The 16,380-nt window shown below is 44.2% G+C and overlaps 1 protein-coding gene across 1 annotated transcript in view; it reads left to right on the top strand.

Moving 5' to 3' along the window:
- SFI1 (SFI1 centrin binding protein) overlaps nucleotides 1-16,380 on the top strand; it is a 103,349-nt gene that overhangs the window by 78,551 nt on the left and 8,418 nt on the right. Inside the window, exons 17-23 of the mRNA XM_015081480.3 lie at nucleotides 10,515-10,596; nucleotides 10,913-11,091; nucleotides 11,859-11,934; nucleotides 12,402-12,497; nucleotides 12,896-12,972; nucleotides 13,977-14,079; nucleotides 15,918-16,014. Of these exons, the coding sequence (XP_014936966.2) occupies nucleotides 10,515-10,596; nucleotides 10,913-11,091; nucleotides 11,859-11,934; nucleotides 12,402-12,497; nucleotides 12,896-12,972; nucleotides 13,977-14,079; nucleotides 15,918-16,014 (710 nt within the window). The remainder of the gene's footprint in view (nucleotides 1-10,514; nucleotides 10,597-10,912; nucleotides 11,092-11,858; nucleotides 11,935-12,401; nucleotides 12,498-12,895; nucleotides 12,973-13,976; nucleotides 14,080-15,917; nucleotides 16,015-16,380) is intronic.

Here is a 16,380-nt window from a genome sequence, read left to right as displayed (position 1 = left end):
TCAGAGTTCCCCCAAAATATGTATGTTCTATTTTTCCATAATTCTTAGGGTATTTTTTAAATATCTTAGGAATATGGACAGAATTTATAGTGGGAGCTCATGAATGGCAACTAAAAATTGTCGTTTCTTAACCTACCAGTGAAATACTATTCTGAGAATGAGACAAGACTTGTTTGTCTTTTTTTTTTTTTTAATTGAGCTAAAATTAATAGTGAAAGGCACATATGTTAAGTAAATAGTTCGATGAGTTTTCACAAATTGTATACCTGGATAATCAACAACCCAGTCAAGATCCACAACATTTCCATCACCTCAGAAAGTTCCCTCATTTCCTTCCAGTTAATTCCTAACCCTCACATGTAACTATCATCCCAGGTTAATTTTGCATGTTTTTGAACTTTATATAATGGGATCATACAGTGTATGTTCTGTTGTTTCTGGCTTTTATTATTTATCTTTTGAGAGAGAGAGAGAGAGAGAGAGAGAGAGAGAGAGAGAGAGAGAAGGGAAGGACAGAGGGAGAGAGAGAGAATCTTAAGCAGCCTCCATGCCCAGCACAGAGCTGACATGGGGCTTGATCTCACAATAGTGAGATCATCCCCTGAGCTGAAATCAAGAGTCAGATGCTTAATCCATTGAGCCACCCAGGCGCCCCAGTGTCTGACTTGTTTTAAAGTTCAATGTAGGGGCGCCTGGGTGGCGCAGTCGGTTAAGCGTCCGACTCCGATCTCGCGGTCTGTGAGTTCGAGCCCCGCGTCGGGCTCTGGGCTGATGGCTCAGAGCCTGGAGCCTGTTTCCAATTCTGTGTCTCCCTCTCTCTCTGCCCCTCCCCCGTTCATGCTCTGTCTCTCTCTGTCCCAAAAATAAATAAATGTTAAAAAAAATAAACCTTTAAAAAAAAAATAAAAAATAAATAAATAAAAAAAAATAAAGTTCAATGTAATGTTTTTGAGGTTGAGCCATGTTTCTTGTTTACTGAGTAGTATTGTATGAATATAAGACAATATTTTGATCCATTTAAACATATGAGTTGTTGCCAGTTTGAGGCCATTATGAATAAATCTGCTGTGAACCTTTAGGTGGATGGTGTTGTCATTTCTCTTGAGTAGATACTAGAAGCCGACTTCTGAATCACAGGGTAGAGATATGCTTAATCTTAATCCTACAGGGAGTCGTGTCATTATACACCCACCAGCCTGGTTGTTCCACATCCTCATCAACATTTGGTTTTGACAGTGTTTTTAATTGAGCCACTCTGGTTGATGTGGAGTGCTGTCTTATTTCCCTGTCGACTAATAATGCTGAGCATCTTTTTAAAGCCTCATCAGCCAGGATCAAAAGTCTGTAGTTTTATCAAGTCAGATTGATTGCCTTTGAAGGAGGGAATTCCAGAGGAATTCTGGAATGGTGCTGTTTCTGAGGGAAAGGAATTTGTAAGGTTTGTGTTCCCACTAAAGGATTCTGAAGAGGGAAAAGAGAAACAGGGGTTAGTTTTGGATTGTTTACTATTTCTTTCTTTCTTGTTTTTTTTTTTTTTTTTTATGTTTATTTTTGAAAGAGAGCAAGCAGGAGAGGGGCAGAGACAGAGGGAGACAGAGGATCCTAAGCAGGCTCTGTGCTAAGAGCGGATACTTGATGTGGGGCCCGAGCTCACGAACTGTGAGATCATGACCTGAGCCGAAGTAGGACACTCAACTGAGCCACTCAGGTGCCCTGGATTGTTTGCTGTTTCTGAGGCAAAATTAGGAGGGATGAGCAGTGGGGTTCACTAGGGAGTACTGTTATGTGTGCCCTCAGGAATAAATGAAAACAGCAAAGCTTGTCTGGAGCATCATTGGTAAGGAAGAAATCACCACTCAGAGTAAAGAAGCCCTTGCGGCATTTTACAACTAACTGCTGCATACCTTGGGAGAAACCATTTCCTTGCAGCTGGCTTTATGAATTAACAGTATTTTTTTGATGAGCAAGCCTGTTTAATTTTGTTACAGTCCAGTTCATCAAATTTTTTCTTTTATAATTACTGATTTTTGGGTTTTCTCTAAAAAAATATTTACCTATACCCAAGATCTTAAAAGATATTTTCCTACATTTCCCCTGGAAGGTTTATAGTTTTAGCATTTCATGTAGGTCTGTGATCATCTTGAACTTTTTTCTGTATATGGTCTGAGGTAGGAGCCAAGAATTAACTTTTTTCTGTTTTTCAGGTTTTTCCAGTACTATCTGTTGAAAAGACTTTTCATTCCTGAATTGAATTACCTTGACACCTTTGTTGAAAATCAGTTTGCATCTATTTCTGGACTTTCTCTTCTGTTCCATTTATTTACTCATTTATCCTTATGCTGTTACCATACTGTCTTGATTATTGTATCTTTATAGCAAGTTTTGAAATCAGTTCTTCAATTTTATTTTTCCTGTGATTTTTTTTTGGGGGGGATTGCACTGAATCTATATAGATCAGTTTAGGAGAGATTGGACGTCTTAAACATATTGATACTTCCAATAAGTGAACATGAACGTCTCTATTTATATAGCTTTGTTTTCTCAATGTTTTGTAACTTTGCATAGGAGTTTTGTATGTATATTATAAAATTTATTCCTAAATGCCTTTTTTATGATACTGTGAATAGAATAATTTTAAAAATTCATTTCCAATTGTTTGTCCTACAGTATAGAAATACAACTGATACCTTGTGCTTTGTGACCTTTCTAGATTCATTTACTGATTTGAGTCTGTCGTGAGATGAAGCCCCATGTCAGCTCTGTGCTGGGCATGGAGCCTGCTTAAGATTCTCTCTGTCTCCCTCTTTCTCCCTCTGCCCCTCTCTTCTTCTCTCTTTCTCTCTAAAAAATAAATAAAAGCCAGATACAACAGAACACATACTGTATGATCCCATTATATAAAGTCTTGTCTTATTGCACTAACTAGCATCTCCAGTAAAGTCTTGAGCAGAGGTAATGAGAGGATACATAATTGTCTTTTTCCTACCTTGGGAAAACAAAAACAGTTTTCACCATTGAGTATTTTTATAGATACCCTTTATTAGATTGACAGTGTTCCCTTTTGTTTGTTGAGAGTTTTTATTATGAATGGTGGTTAAATTTTTCCAGATGCTTTTTCTTTATTTATTGAGATGATCATATGGTTTTCCTGATTTCTATATTAAATCAACCCATATTCCTGAGATATAGAACCCCCTTAGCCATGATATATTATCTTTTCCACATGCTGTTGATTTTTTAAAAATATTGTAGGGGTGCCTGGGTGGCGCAGTCGGTTAAGCGTCCGACTTCAGCCAGGTCACGATCTTGCGGTCCGTGAGTTCGAGCCCCGCGTCAGGCTCTGGGCTGCTGGCTCGGAGCCTGGAGCCTGTTTCCGATGCTGTGTCTCCCTCTCTCTCTGCCCCTCCCCCGTTCATGCTCTGTCTCTCTCTGTCCCAAAAATAAATAAACGTTGAAAAAAAAAATTAAAAAAAATATTGTAAAAGAGAGAGTTAGGGGGAGGGGGCACAGGGAGAGAGAGAGAGAGAGAGAGAGAGAGAGAGAGAGAGAGAGAGAGAGAATCCCAAGCAGGCTCCACATCCTAAGCAGGCTCCGCATCCCAAGCAGGCTCCGCATGCAGGGCTCGAACTCACAAGCCATGAGATCATGACCTGAGCCGAAATCAGGTGTCACATGCTTAACCAATTGAGCCACCCAGGTGTCCCTCACATGCTGTTGATTTTGGTCTGTTAATGTTTTATTTGAAAATTTTACATGTACTTTCATGAGGGATATTGGTCTGTAGTTTTCTTGTAATGTTTGTCTTTCTTATTTCTTTCAAATTTTTGTAGAATTTAATAGTGAAATTATCTGGACCTAGAGTTTCCTTTATGGATATGTTTTTGGTTACAGATTTAATTTTGAAAATAGATACAGAGCTACTAAGTTTCTTTTCGTGTTAGTTTTGATGAGCTCTGTTTTTCAAGGAATTTTTCGTTCTATCCAAGGTGTCACATTTAGTGGCAGAAAGCTGTTCATAAAAGTGTCTTTTGACTCTTTTAATGTCTGTAGAATTAATGATGATACTATCCTGTTCATTCCTGATTTGGGTAATTTGTGTTTTTTCTCTTTTTTTCTTGATTAGTCTCACTAGGAATTATCAGGTTGTGTTTTTTTTTTTTTTTTAACTTTTGCTTTACTGATTTTCTTATTGTATATTTTTCTTACGTTGATTCCAGCTCTTCATTTTGCTTCTCTTTCTACTTACTTCAGATTTAATTTGCCCTCTTTTTTTTTTTTCTTAACCTTAAGATGGAAGCACAAATCACGGTTTTGGGTTTTGTTTTTTTTTTTAATTTTATTTATTTTTTAGCAATCTCTACACCAGCATGAGGGCTCGAACTTATAGCCCCAAGATCAAGAATCGCATGCTCCGTCAACGTGAGCCAGCCATTCACCCCCACCTTTTCTTTTTGTTGTTGTTCGATTATCCATTTTAAATGTTCAAATAGGAATTTTCAATTTCAATAGGAATGTTCAAATAGGAATTTTCTTGATATATTGTGGTTTTTTTGTTTTTGTTTTTATTTATTTTTGAGGGGGGGAAGCACAAGTGGGAGAGGGGCACAGAGAGGGAGACTCAGAATCCAAAGCAGGATCAGAGCCCAATGTGGGGCTTGAACCCACAAACCCCGAGATCATGACCTGAGTCACAGTTGGACGCTTAACCAACTAAGCCACCCAGGTACCCCAATATACTATTGTTTTTAATTATTAATTTAATTCCATTGTGGTAGAGAACATACCTTGTATAACTTCAGTTTTTGACTGTTTTGACATGTTTTATGGTCGCATATATGTGGTCTCTTTTGGTGAACTTTTGTTTTTTCCCATGTGCACTTTAAAAGAATGTTTATACTACAGTTGTTGGGTATAGTATTCTATAAATATCTATTAGGATGATTTGGTTGGTAATCATCTTCAAATTTTTATATCCTTACAGGTGTTTTGTTTGTCTACTTATTCTCTCAATTACTACAGAGGAGTGTTAAACATCTCTAGCTATGGGATGTCTGGGTGGCTCAGCTGGTTAAGCATCTGACTCTTGATTTCAGCTCAGGTCGTGATCTCACGGTCATATACGATCAAGCCCCGTGTCAGGCTTTGTGCTGGGCATGGAGCCTCCTTGGGATTCTGTCTCTCCCTCTCCTTCTGCCCCTCTCCCACTTGTGTGAGCATGCTCTCTCTCTCTCTCTCTCTCTTTCTCTAAAGAAAAAAAAAATCTCTAGTTATGATTATGGATTTGTCTATTTCTCCTGGTAATACTAACAGTTTTGCTTCATGTTTTTGGAAGCTCTGTTATTTGGTCCATGTATAGTTATGATTGTTATGTTTTCCTCATGAATTGCCCTTGTATCATTTTGCAATGAACCTCCTTATTTTTGGTACTAGTTCTTTTCTCAAAGTCTACTTTGACTTAAAATATTCTCACCAGCTTTTTTTATATTTACAGTTTACATGGTTTACCCTTCCTACTCTTACTTTCAGTTTATCTGTTTGTCTTCCTATTTAATAAAGCATGTCTCCTGTAAACAGCATATAGTTGAAGTTAATTTTTTATCCAGTCTGACAATTTCTGCTTTTTAATTAGTGTGTGGTTCATTTATATTTAATGTAATTGTTGATATGGTTGGGCTGGAGCCTATGTCCGGTTTTTGTTTCTCTGTTCCCTCTTTTCTCCCTTATTCATTTAAAAAAAAAATTTAATTGTTCATTTAAATGAAAAATTTTAATTGTTCATTTAAGTGGACAATTTTAATTGTTCATTTAAATTTTAATTTACATTAAAAGTAAATTAAAATTTACATTTTCTTTCCTATATTGACTCTTTAGCTCTATACCTTTTGTATTTTTAAAATTGTCTTTCTAGGGATGCCTGGGTGGCTCAATTGGTTGAGTGGCTGACTCTTGATATTGGTTCAGGTCATGATCTCACAGTTTTATGGGTTTGGGCCTTGTGGTGGGCTCCGTGCTGACAGCACAGAGCCTGCTTGGGATCCTCTTTTTCTCTCTGCCCCTCTCTTGCTCATAACATCCTCCCGCATGCGCTCTCTCTCTCTCTCAAAATAAATAAACTTAAAAAAAAATAAAAAATAAAATTGTCATTCCAGGAATTATAATATGCATCGTTAATTTATTACCTATTTAGTTCTATCATACCACTTCATGTTAAGTGTAAGAATATAAAAACAGTAGAATTCCTTTCCTCTCTATCCTTGATGGTATTTGTTGTCCTACATTTTACCCATGTAATGTTACTATTTTTGCTTTAAACAGAATTCTTTTTAAAAATTAACAGGAGAAAAAAGACAGTCTTTTATACGTACTCACATATTTTCCATATTTAATATTCTTTGTTTCTTCCTATAAATCTGAGTTTTCATCTGTATGCTTTCATCTTTTCAGCCTGAAGAAGATCCTTTAGCATTTTTATAGTAGAAGTCAGCTGGAGATGAATTATCTCTGCTTTTGTTGATGGTTCTTTCACTCTCACTCTCATTTTTAAAGGACCTTTTCCTGGCAGTGCCTGGGTGGCTCAGTCCATTAAGTGTCCAACTCTTAGTTTCAGCTCAGGCCACGGTGTCCCAGTTCCTGGGTTTGAGCCCCGTGTCAGGCTCCATGCTAACAATACAGAGCCTGCTTGGATTCTCTCTCTTTGCCCCTCCCCTGCTCATGCTCTCTCTTGCTTACTCACTCTGTCTCAAAATAAATAAACTTAAAAAAAAACAAAAAAGGACCTTTTCCTAGATATGGAACAATGAGTTGATTTCTCCACCCCTCACTCCTGAGTTATTTATTTACTTAAAAAATTTTTTTTTAATGTTTATTTATTTCTGAGACAGAGACAGAGCATGAGTGGGGGAGGGGCAGAGAGAGAGGGAGACACAGAATCAGAGGCAGGCTCCAGGCTCTGAGCTGTCAGCACAGAGCCCGACGCGGGGCTTGAACTCACAAACCATGAGATCATGACCTGAGCTGAAGTCGGTCGCTCAATCGATTGAGCCACCCAGGAGCCCCCCAAGTCTTTTAAAGACATCTTCCCTTGTCTTCTGGCCTCCATTATTTATGTTGTAAAGTCACCCATCATTTGTATTGTTTTTCCCCTGGATGTAATCTGTCTCTCTTCCTTTGCCTTTAAGATGTTTTTATTAAGCTTTGGTTTTCAACAGTTTGGAGTGTGATATGTTTTAAGTGTAGTTTTCTTGTGTTTATCCTGCTTGGGGTTAGTTGAGCTAACTTGAATCTGAGGTGTTTCCCCCTCCACCACCACCACCACCAAATTTGGGAAGTCTTTTACCATTATTTCTTTAAATAATTTATCTATCCTATATCCTTTCTTCCCTCTTTCTATGACTCTATAATTACACAATGTTAGACTATGTGATGTTGTCCCACAGGTCACTGAGGCTCTGTTTGTTTTTTTTTCTTTTTCTCTCTTTTTCAGATTGGGTACTTTCTATTGATCTTCCAATAGAAAGTCTTTAGTGGTCTCTTTCCTTCACTTTCTCATTTGTAGCTCATCCAGTGGTTTTTCTCCTTCAGATATGGTACTTTTCAGGTCTAGAATTTTCTTTCTTCCTTTCTTTTTTCCCAATTCTGGTAAAACATAACATAAAACTTACCATTTTGGTAATTTTTAAGTACACAATTCAGTGGCATTAAGCACATTTGCAATATTATGTAGCCATCACCACTATCCATTTCCAGAGCATTTTCATCATCCCAGACAAATTCTGTATCCATTAAAACTTAACTTCCCATTTCCATCTACTCCTAGCCCCTGGGAACCTCTCATCTACTTTCTGTCTCTGAATTTGCCTATTCTAAGTATCTCATTTACATGGAATTGTGTAATAGTAAACCTTTTGTGTCTGGCTTACTTTACTTAGCATAATGTTTTCAAGGTTTATCCGTGTTGTAACATGTATAAAAATTTCATTCCTTTTTATGGTTGAATAATGTTCCATTGTATATACCACAGTTTGTGTATGCATCCGTATGTTCATAGACAGTTGGATTATTTCTACCTTTTAGCTATTGTGGATAATGCTGCTGTGAGCATTGTTGTACATACATATGTTTGGGTCCCTGCTTTTAGTTCTTTTGGTTTTATACACCTGGAAGTGGAATGCACCAAATCATATGGTAATTCTGCATTTACTTTTTGAGGAGCCACCACAGCATTTGGTTCTTTTTTGTACTTTCTATTTTTCTGTCAAGATTCCTTGTCTGTTAACTAATTTTGTTCATCTCTTAAGTACACAAACTTGGGGCACCTGGGTGGCTCAGTCATTTGGGTTTCAGACTCTTGATTTTGGCTCAGGTCATGATCTCCCAGTTCGTGAGTTCAAGCCCCGCATTGGGCTCTGTGCTGACAGTGCGGAGCCGGCTTGGGATTCTCTCTTTCCTTCTCTCTCTGCCCCTCTCCTGCTCTCATTCTTTCTCTCTCAAAATAAATAAATAAAACTTTTTTAAAAAAGTACACAAACTTATTTATAATAACTTTTTAAGTGTTTGCTGATACCAACATTTGGGTCATTGTCTTGTTGACAGCTATTTTTCCTTTAAAGGGTTTTGCATTTTATTCTGGCAGGCAATAGTTGCTGTTTCTTCTGGTGGTTCCTGTTGATCGTATAAAGTATGATTCTGTTCTTCATTTGTGTGGGTGTGTGTGTGTGTGTGTGTGTGTGTGTGTGTGTGTGTAAGATTTTATTTATTTTTTTTAATTTTTTTTGTTAACGTTTATTTATTTTTGAGACAGAGAGAGACAGAGCATGAACGGGGGAGGGTCAGAGAGAGGGAGACACAGAATCTGAAACAGGCTCCAGGCTCTGAGCTGTCAGCACAGAGCCCGACGCGGGGCTCAAACTCACGGACCGCGAGATCATGACCTGAGCCGAAGTCGGACGTCCAACCAACTGAGCCACCCAGGCGCCCCAAGATTTTATTTTTTAAGTAATGTCTATACCCAGCATGGTACTTGAACTTACCACACTGAGATCAAGAGTTGCATGTTCTATCAACCGAGCCAGCCAGGCACCTCATGTGGAAGCTCTTTAAATGTTGTCTTCAGTGTTAGAGCATAGCTCTTGTTACTGAGGCTTAGCCTTTCTGAATTCTGATGTTCTCAGCAAAGTCTCTCCGTTCAGGCTGGGTCAGAACTCCATCTCCCAGCCCTTTCCAACCTCTGGTCATCTCCATCCAGCTGTCAGCCCTGATATCAGCTATCAGCCTCACAGAGCCTGCCTGTACAGTGTTATATGTAGATGGAGCAGACTCACATGGAAGTTTGGGTGTTCCCCTTATGGAGTGTGCAAGGTGTCTGTGAGCATGCCTCTGGGGCAGGGCGAGTTCTCTACCTGCCCAGGTTCAGGAAGGCCACATGTGTCCATACAGTCTTTCACCTGCAGTTTTGAACTCTAGTCTCTGCCTCAACTCTGTGAAACTGTCCTCTGCTTGGATTCCCTCCCCCTGCCCCCATGGTTCAGAACATGCCCTCAGGCAGAAAGTCTGGGCAGCCAGAGAGCTCACCTTACTTGTTTCTGGTCTCTAAGTATCACAGTCTGTGTTGCCTGCTGTCCAGGGCTGAAAACAGTTGCATTATATATTTTGTTCCATGGTTTTACCAATGCACAGCTCCTAGTGGCCATTGACCAGTTGTCCCAGTGCTGCTTTTGCAGGATTTGACGTCATTATGGTGAGTAGGGAGTCCTAGGCAGAGGTGACGAAGCAGTGGTTCTCAAACCTGTCTCCTTGTCTGTCTCACTTTGAACACTTGTTTTAAACATCATTTCTAGGGGCCCACTTCAGACCTACCATTTCCTGGGGCCACAGTAATTCCCGGAGGCCTGGAATCTGTTTTCAACCACTTCCCACAGGGATTTATGTAGCACTAACCTGGCTGGTCAGAATGAACTAGAAAGGCTTTCACTCATGATCATTGAGCACTGTTAGTAATGCAGTGTGGAACTGAACTGATGAAGAGACAGGGTCTCAAAGTCAGTCTTTTTCGTACTGTGAATGCTTCGCTGACACCAGAAATCACTTGGAGAGTACTGGGTTGTCTGTGGGGCTTTTTGGTTACTGTTGTTTGCTTTCCTGGTCTTTCTCTTTCCTTCCCCCCCATATCAACTTATTCATCTTTTTTTTTAATGTTTATTTATTTATTTTTGAGAGAGAGAGAGAGACAGAGCACGAGCAGGGGAAGGGCAGAGAGAAAGGGAGACACAGAATCTGAAGTAGGCTCCAGGCTCCAAGCTGTCAGCACAGAGCCTGACTTGGGGCTCGAACCCACGAACCATGAGATCATGACCTGAGCCAAAGTCAGATGCTCAACCAACTGAGCCACCCAGGTGTGCCATCAACTTATTCAATAGCATAAGAGGAAAAATCCAATTATTTGGAACTTCTCATTCTTTTTTGTAGTTGCTTTGTTTTAAGTCCATTATTATGATGATGATGTTTGCCATTTTTAGGGAAATGTTGGAGAGGAAAGTATTTGCTGTGTGGTGGCAGAAGATGTTTCAGCATCGAGAAAACCGCCTGGCAGAGAGAATGGTAAGTGGCCATCCCTGAGGAGGCAGGACCTGTTTCAAGTCTTTGCACTTGCTGCCTCTTCTGCTCTGGATGTTGCCTGGAACCCAGACCCACACTGAGGGGTGTTCTGCCTGTGACCAGGACTCACGAGACAGGGCACGGCGTGGGGTGCCTATTGACTTTGTCAGCAGAGTCTATATGTGGCTTCTAGGCCAGGGCAGCTTGTTAAAGCCCATTTCTTTGGCCTTGGTCATTATTTTTGGCCTGTAGATTCTTCTTGGCTCCGGTACCCATGCTACCTGACCCGCTCTGTTCTTTCCCTGCTGTCCTGCCCCAGGCCATCCTTCATTCAGAGCGGCAGCTTCTGCGAAGGTCCTGGTCCACGTGGCACCAACAGGCAGCAGCTTGTCACCAGGAGCGGCAGCAGCAAGCAGTGGCCTGTGCCCACCACCACCACAGACAGCTCAGGAAGGCTTTCTGCATCTGGAGGGAGAGTGCCCGAGGGCTGAGAACAGAGTGAGGGGCTGCTTCTGGCCCAGACGCTCTGCCATCTCAGGCCAGCTTTGACCATAGTGGCAGTGCCATCAGCTCTGAATGCCCATCGGAGAGTCCTGTTAGCCTAGACTCTGGTTTTAAGTTCCAGAAATTCTACCTGATACAGTCTATGCAAAACCAGGGCTCAAGTGAAAGTATCCTGGGGTACCTCCTGGGGCTCCCAGCCTCAGGAACTCAACTAGGGACAGACATGCTCCGTGGATCTGAGGTCCTATCCATTGGATGCATCCTACTCACTGGTTGGGGTCCATTCAAAGTGACCGTGGCCAGGGACTAGACTGATGAGCCCATTTCAGGGTAGCTGACCTCCCCCAGGACCAGCGGCTACAGCCTGGGGACAGGTTGTGGCAGTTTTTACCACACTGTGTGGTCAGAGAGAGCTGGGGCAGACAGCCCACATGGATACTGCAGACACTGTCCTGCTTTGATGCCTTTCTGCACCCACTTTGTGCTGTGAGGATCTCCCCCACTCTCAAATTCTGGCCACATTTAACCTCCTAAGTTGCCTGCACATGAACGTGCTTCACTGGTACTTGAGCCCTTTAGTTGTATGCAAAATTTTGACTAGGTGCTCACTTTCCTGAGGTGAGAGCCCACATCCTTTGGCAGCTCTTCAGAGAAGGTCTTGGTCCCCTTCTCCTCCGATTTAAGAACCACTAGGTAGGGGCCAGGGACCGTGAGGGGTGCCCAGGTCCAGGCTGCCATGCTGACTCCAACCCTCCCCATAGGAAGATGGGCCTAATGCTGGCTGCAGAATTCCACTCGGTACAGCTCCTCCACTGGGCCTGGAACAGGTGGAGGGAGGTAAGGCTTTGGCATAGACGCCCCTGCATGTGGTTGTGGCCAGGCAGAGCTGTGTGTCAGCGTGACTCAGAGCGGACATATGGCTTCTCTACAGCCTCTCAGCAAGCCACCTGCCTCTGAGCATGGGGGAGAGGCCGGGCAGCAGAGGAGGAAATGCTAACCTGGTTTCGTGAGATGATTGGCTCAAAGTCCCTAATATTCTTTTAGGTTCTTGCCTGAACCCACTGAACATAAAATTCCTGGTCTAACCATTTATAAGCATCCTACTTGGGGTAAAAAGTGTTTAGACCATCACCATTGCTTGAGCATTTACCCTGAGTCAGGCACTTGCCCCACCTGATCCTCACAAAGCCCCCAAAAGATATCTATTCAGAGATGAGGACTCAGGCCCGAGTACCCAGGCTGGGTGTAAGACAGAGGCACAACTGAGCCACAGCTGGGCCCCTGGCCCTTCTTTCTGTCCACAGTGCCTGACCCTGCACGATGCCGAGCAGCGGGAGCTGATGCGCGCCAACCTGCATCACCGGCACACGTTGCTGCACAGGGCGCTGCACGCCTGGGGGGTAGGGGCTGCTGCTTTCCTCCATGTCCCGCCTCGCCGAGGGGGTGGGGGTTGCCAGAGACTTGGCTTCCCTTCCTTGTTCTCCCTGCCCCTGCTGGAGCGAGTAATTCCACAAGCCTCACAAAGAGCAAGGTACCTGGGCTGTGGGTCTTACAACCACAGGGCTGAGCTCTTTGATCCTCCCTCAGCAAAGTAAAAACAAGTGCTGCTGGAGGTACCAGCCTTATCGTCCAAGTGGCCTATTGTCCGGGCACTCTTCTGACCTTGGGACTCTGGGCTCTTGGCCTCTGCCCCCTCTGTGGTGAGTGCTCTGGGCATCACAGCACCTGTGAGGCCTGCCTAGATATAGGGAGTGGTGTGGGCCCACAGCTGGCTCCTAGTCCTCTTGGTCTCCCACAGACTTACCAGAGCCAGGTGCAGAGCATCCTACGGGAGGTGGCAGCCAGGGAGAGCCAGCACAAGAGGCAGCTGCTATGGTGAGTCTCTCGGCATCTCTGGGCCCAGCCCGAGGAATGGGGCGCAGACTCCAGAGCCGGGCCGGACGCTCACAGCGTGGCTTTGGCGTTTCCACAGTAAGCACCCCATTCATTGGTTCATCTCCTGTCTCGAATTCCTGCTATGTGCAGAGTGGGGTCTCGAGGAGGCAGCCGTCACTTGGACATTTGCGAGAACTCCCACTTGTCTTGCTCCTCTCAACATGGCTCCCTCCCCTGCAAGATTGAGCACCTCCTGCTCCAGGGCTGCAGTGGCTCCCTTGGCCTCAGCCCCGCCTCACCTGCCTTCCCGCTTGGTCCTCCAGGCCTTTCACTGATTCCAGAGGCATCTCTCACACCCTTCAGTCACTTGCTCTCTCAGCTCCAGCTCTGTCATGAATACCACCCTCCAGCTCTTGCTAAACCAGGCTGTATACTCACTGCTTCCTGGCAGACCTCCCTCATTCTGCTCTTTATTTTCCTTCCTCTGGATTTGTTCAGCATATCATATTCCAGACTGCTTGTTGGTGGTGGGTCTTGTGGACTTAACATCTCCACCCTCCAGGGAAGTGCCCGTCCAGCTCTTTAGACAGACTGAGGAAGAGGGAGTCCCTGAACTAACTCAGCAGCATGCATGGTGATGGGGCTCCAGTGCCCTTATGCCATCTCTATCTGTGCCTCTCTTATGGCATGACTCACCTACACTGTCACCGTTCTGTGTGCCCTGCAGCACATTAACGTGTGTGGATGTCGTATTTGGTCTTGTTCACCATGGTGCCCCCAGTGCTCCCCCAGTGCCTGGCACAGGGCAGGTGCTCACCGGCCATGTGTTGAGTGTGTCAGCATAAACATGGCTGCCAGTGAGACCAATATTGTTAGGGACAAGGAGTCCGAGGTACCTTGTACCTCGACTGAGGAATGAGTGGAAGAACCAGAAACGGCTCACAGAAACCTTGTACTGTCTCCACACTGGTGTCACCCCCATCTCCCCGGCCTGTGTCCTACAGGAATGTGTTCCATCATTGGAGAGAGAACACCATGGCCCGTGTGAATGAAGCAAAGAAAACCTCCCAAGCAAGTGCTCACTATAGGCGGACCTTGTGTTCCAAGGTGAGGCATGAGGAGACCAGCTGGTCACCCAGGAGGGTTTGGAACTGTGCTTCTGCGAGGGGGTGGCACCAAAGATTTGCACTGAACGTGGAACCTGGGAAATGGGCTAACACCCTCCTCTATGCATACATAACAGCTGTGTGAGCATTTAGTTGGGTTTTATTTATTAATTTTTTTTTTACTGAATTAATAACTAATATCCATTAAAACAAAAACATAGTGAGCAAACTGGTTCTTACCAGAACCAGTATTTCCTACACATGTGGAATTTTCCACTGGGACAAACTAAGCATGCTTCTGTCTTTTTATCAGAAGAGGTTGCTCACTCATTGTGGCTGGTTTCGTGGCTGCAGAGGCTTTCTGGAAAGCATAGAGCACCCCAGGAATGTGAGATTGTTGGTCATCATCCGTGGGAAGTGGCCCCCAAATGCTATGTGTGGGGCCTGTCCCCCGTGCTAGAGGAGGGAGGGCATGCCAGGATGCAGCTGTAGGAAGAAGGCATGTTACAGATGGGGAGGAATGACAGAAGTGGTCCCTGGACTTGGGGATGTTTTAGAAAAAAGCAGTTTGCCAGGAACCCAGAACAGCAGTGGTTCACCTGCTTGAAGGCTAGGAGGCACTGGTACTGGCCCTGACAACTCTGAAGCCCCCAGAGGATGAAGAGTAACACAAAGTCAAGGCCCAATCTGTTGTCAGAAAAGCTCCAGGGCCAGCCCTGGAAGGAGGGTCAGGACTCGCATGGAAGGGAGAAGGCCTTTTTGCGGGGAATGGCATTCATGCCTGGGCAGCAAGTGTCCCCTGGCTGCTTGACTTCTTTGTAAAGTGTTCTGTTAGTGTGATTTCGTGTGTGTCTCAGTGTGAAAGATTTGCATGCAGGGGCACCTGGGTGGCTCAGTTGGTTGAGTGTCTGACTTTTGATTTTGGCATAGGTCACAGTTCATGAGATTGAGCCCCATGTTGGCTTCTGTGCTGACAGCATGGAGCCTGCTTGGGATGCTCTCTTGCGCGCGCTCTCTCTCTCTCTTACCCCTCCCCCATTCGTGCTCTGGTGCATGCTCTCTCTTTCAAAAATAAACTTAGGGCACCTGGGTGGCTCAGTTGGTTAATCGTCTGACTCGATTTTGGCTCAAGTCATGATCTCACTGTTTGTGGGTTCAAGCCCCACATCGGGCTCTGCACTGACAGTGCAGAGCCCACTTGGGATTCTCTTTCTCTCCCTCTCTCTCTGCCCCTCCCCTGGTTGTGCACTCGCTCGTGCTCTCTCTCTCTCCCTCTCTGTCTCTCAAATAACTAGGGGTGCCTGGGTGGCTCAGTTGGTTAAGCATCCGACTTTGGCTCAGGTCACGATCTCACGGTTTGTGAGCTCAAGCCCTGCGTGGGCTCTGTGCTGACAGCTCAGAGCCTGGAGCCTGCTTCGGATTCTGTGTCTCCCCCTCTCTCTCTGCCCCTTCCCTGCTCATGCTCTGTCTCTCAAAAATAAATAAGCATTAAAAAAAATTCAAAATAAATAACTAAACTTAAAAAAACTTGCATGCATATAACATATAGCTTCATTTAACAAGTAATAATAGAACAAAAACCCACATAATGACTTTTTGATGGCCGGTAGGAAGTTTAAGTTCTTCTATAGAATAGTCCCATCACCTGAGATACTGGGCTTCCTGTGGGGACTGGGGGTTTGGTCATTGCCTGTGTGGCTGGCTGGCGTTTCCCAAAACGTGCATGTGTGCCATGTTCCCAACTGGGCTTATTCCATGAGGAGCTGCCAGCACGGCTGGGGTGTCCTGGGAAGTCAGGATGTGCCATGATTACATGTCTGCTCTTCATCTGCCCCTTAGGTCCTGGTCCAGTGGCGGGAGGCTGCATCAGTGCAGATATACTACCGACAGCAGGAGGACTATGCCATTAAGGAGGCCCAGAAGGTGCTGGATAGGGGTGAGCAGAGTTCCTGGAAGCTGGGGAGAGGATTGTGAAGGACACAGAACTGTCTTGTGTTCCATTTGCTTCCCCTCAGTCTTTGTATTCTTCTCCTGTAGGTGTGTTTCCGGATGCTAAAGTACCTTAGGCTAGGAAGTTTAAAACATCAGAAAATTGTTCTCTCAGTGTTCTGGAGGCCTGATCCGAAATCAGGGTATTGGCAGGGCCATGATTCCTGTGAAGGCTGGAAGGGAAAGTCCTTCCTGGCCTCTTCTAGCCTCTGATAGCCCCAGTGGTCCTTGGTGTTTGTGGCTTATAGACTCATTACTCCAGCCTCAGCCTCTGTGTGCACAAGGCTCTCTCCCCTGTGTCTCTTCTTAGAAG

This window comes from Acinonyx jubatus, chromosome D3 (assembly GCF_027475565.1).
Source record: "Acinonyx jubatus isolate Ajub_Pintada_27869175 chromosome D3, VMU_Ajub_asm_v1.0, whole genome shotgun sequence".
Lineage (NCBI taxonomy): Eukaryota > Metazoa > Chordata > Mammalia > Carnivora > Felidae > Acinonyx > Acinonyx jubatus.
This window is presented reverse-complemented; position numbering and strand designations above follow the sequence as displayed.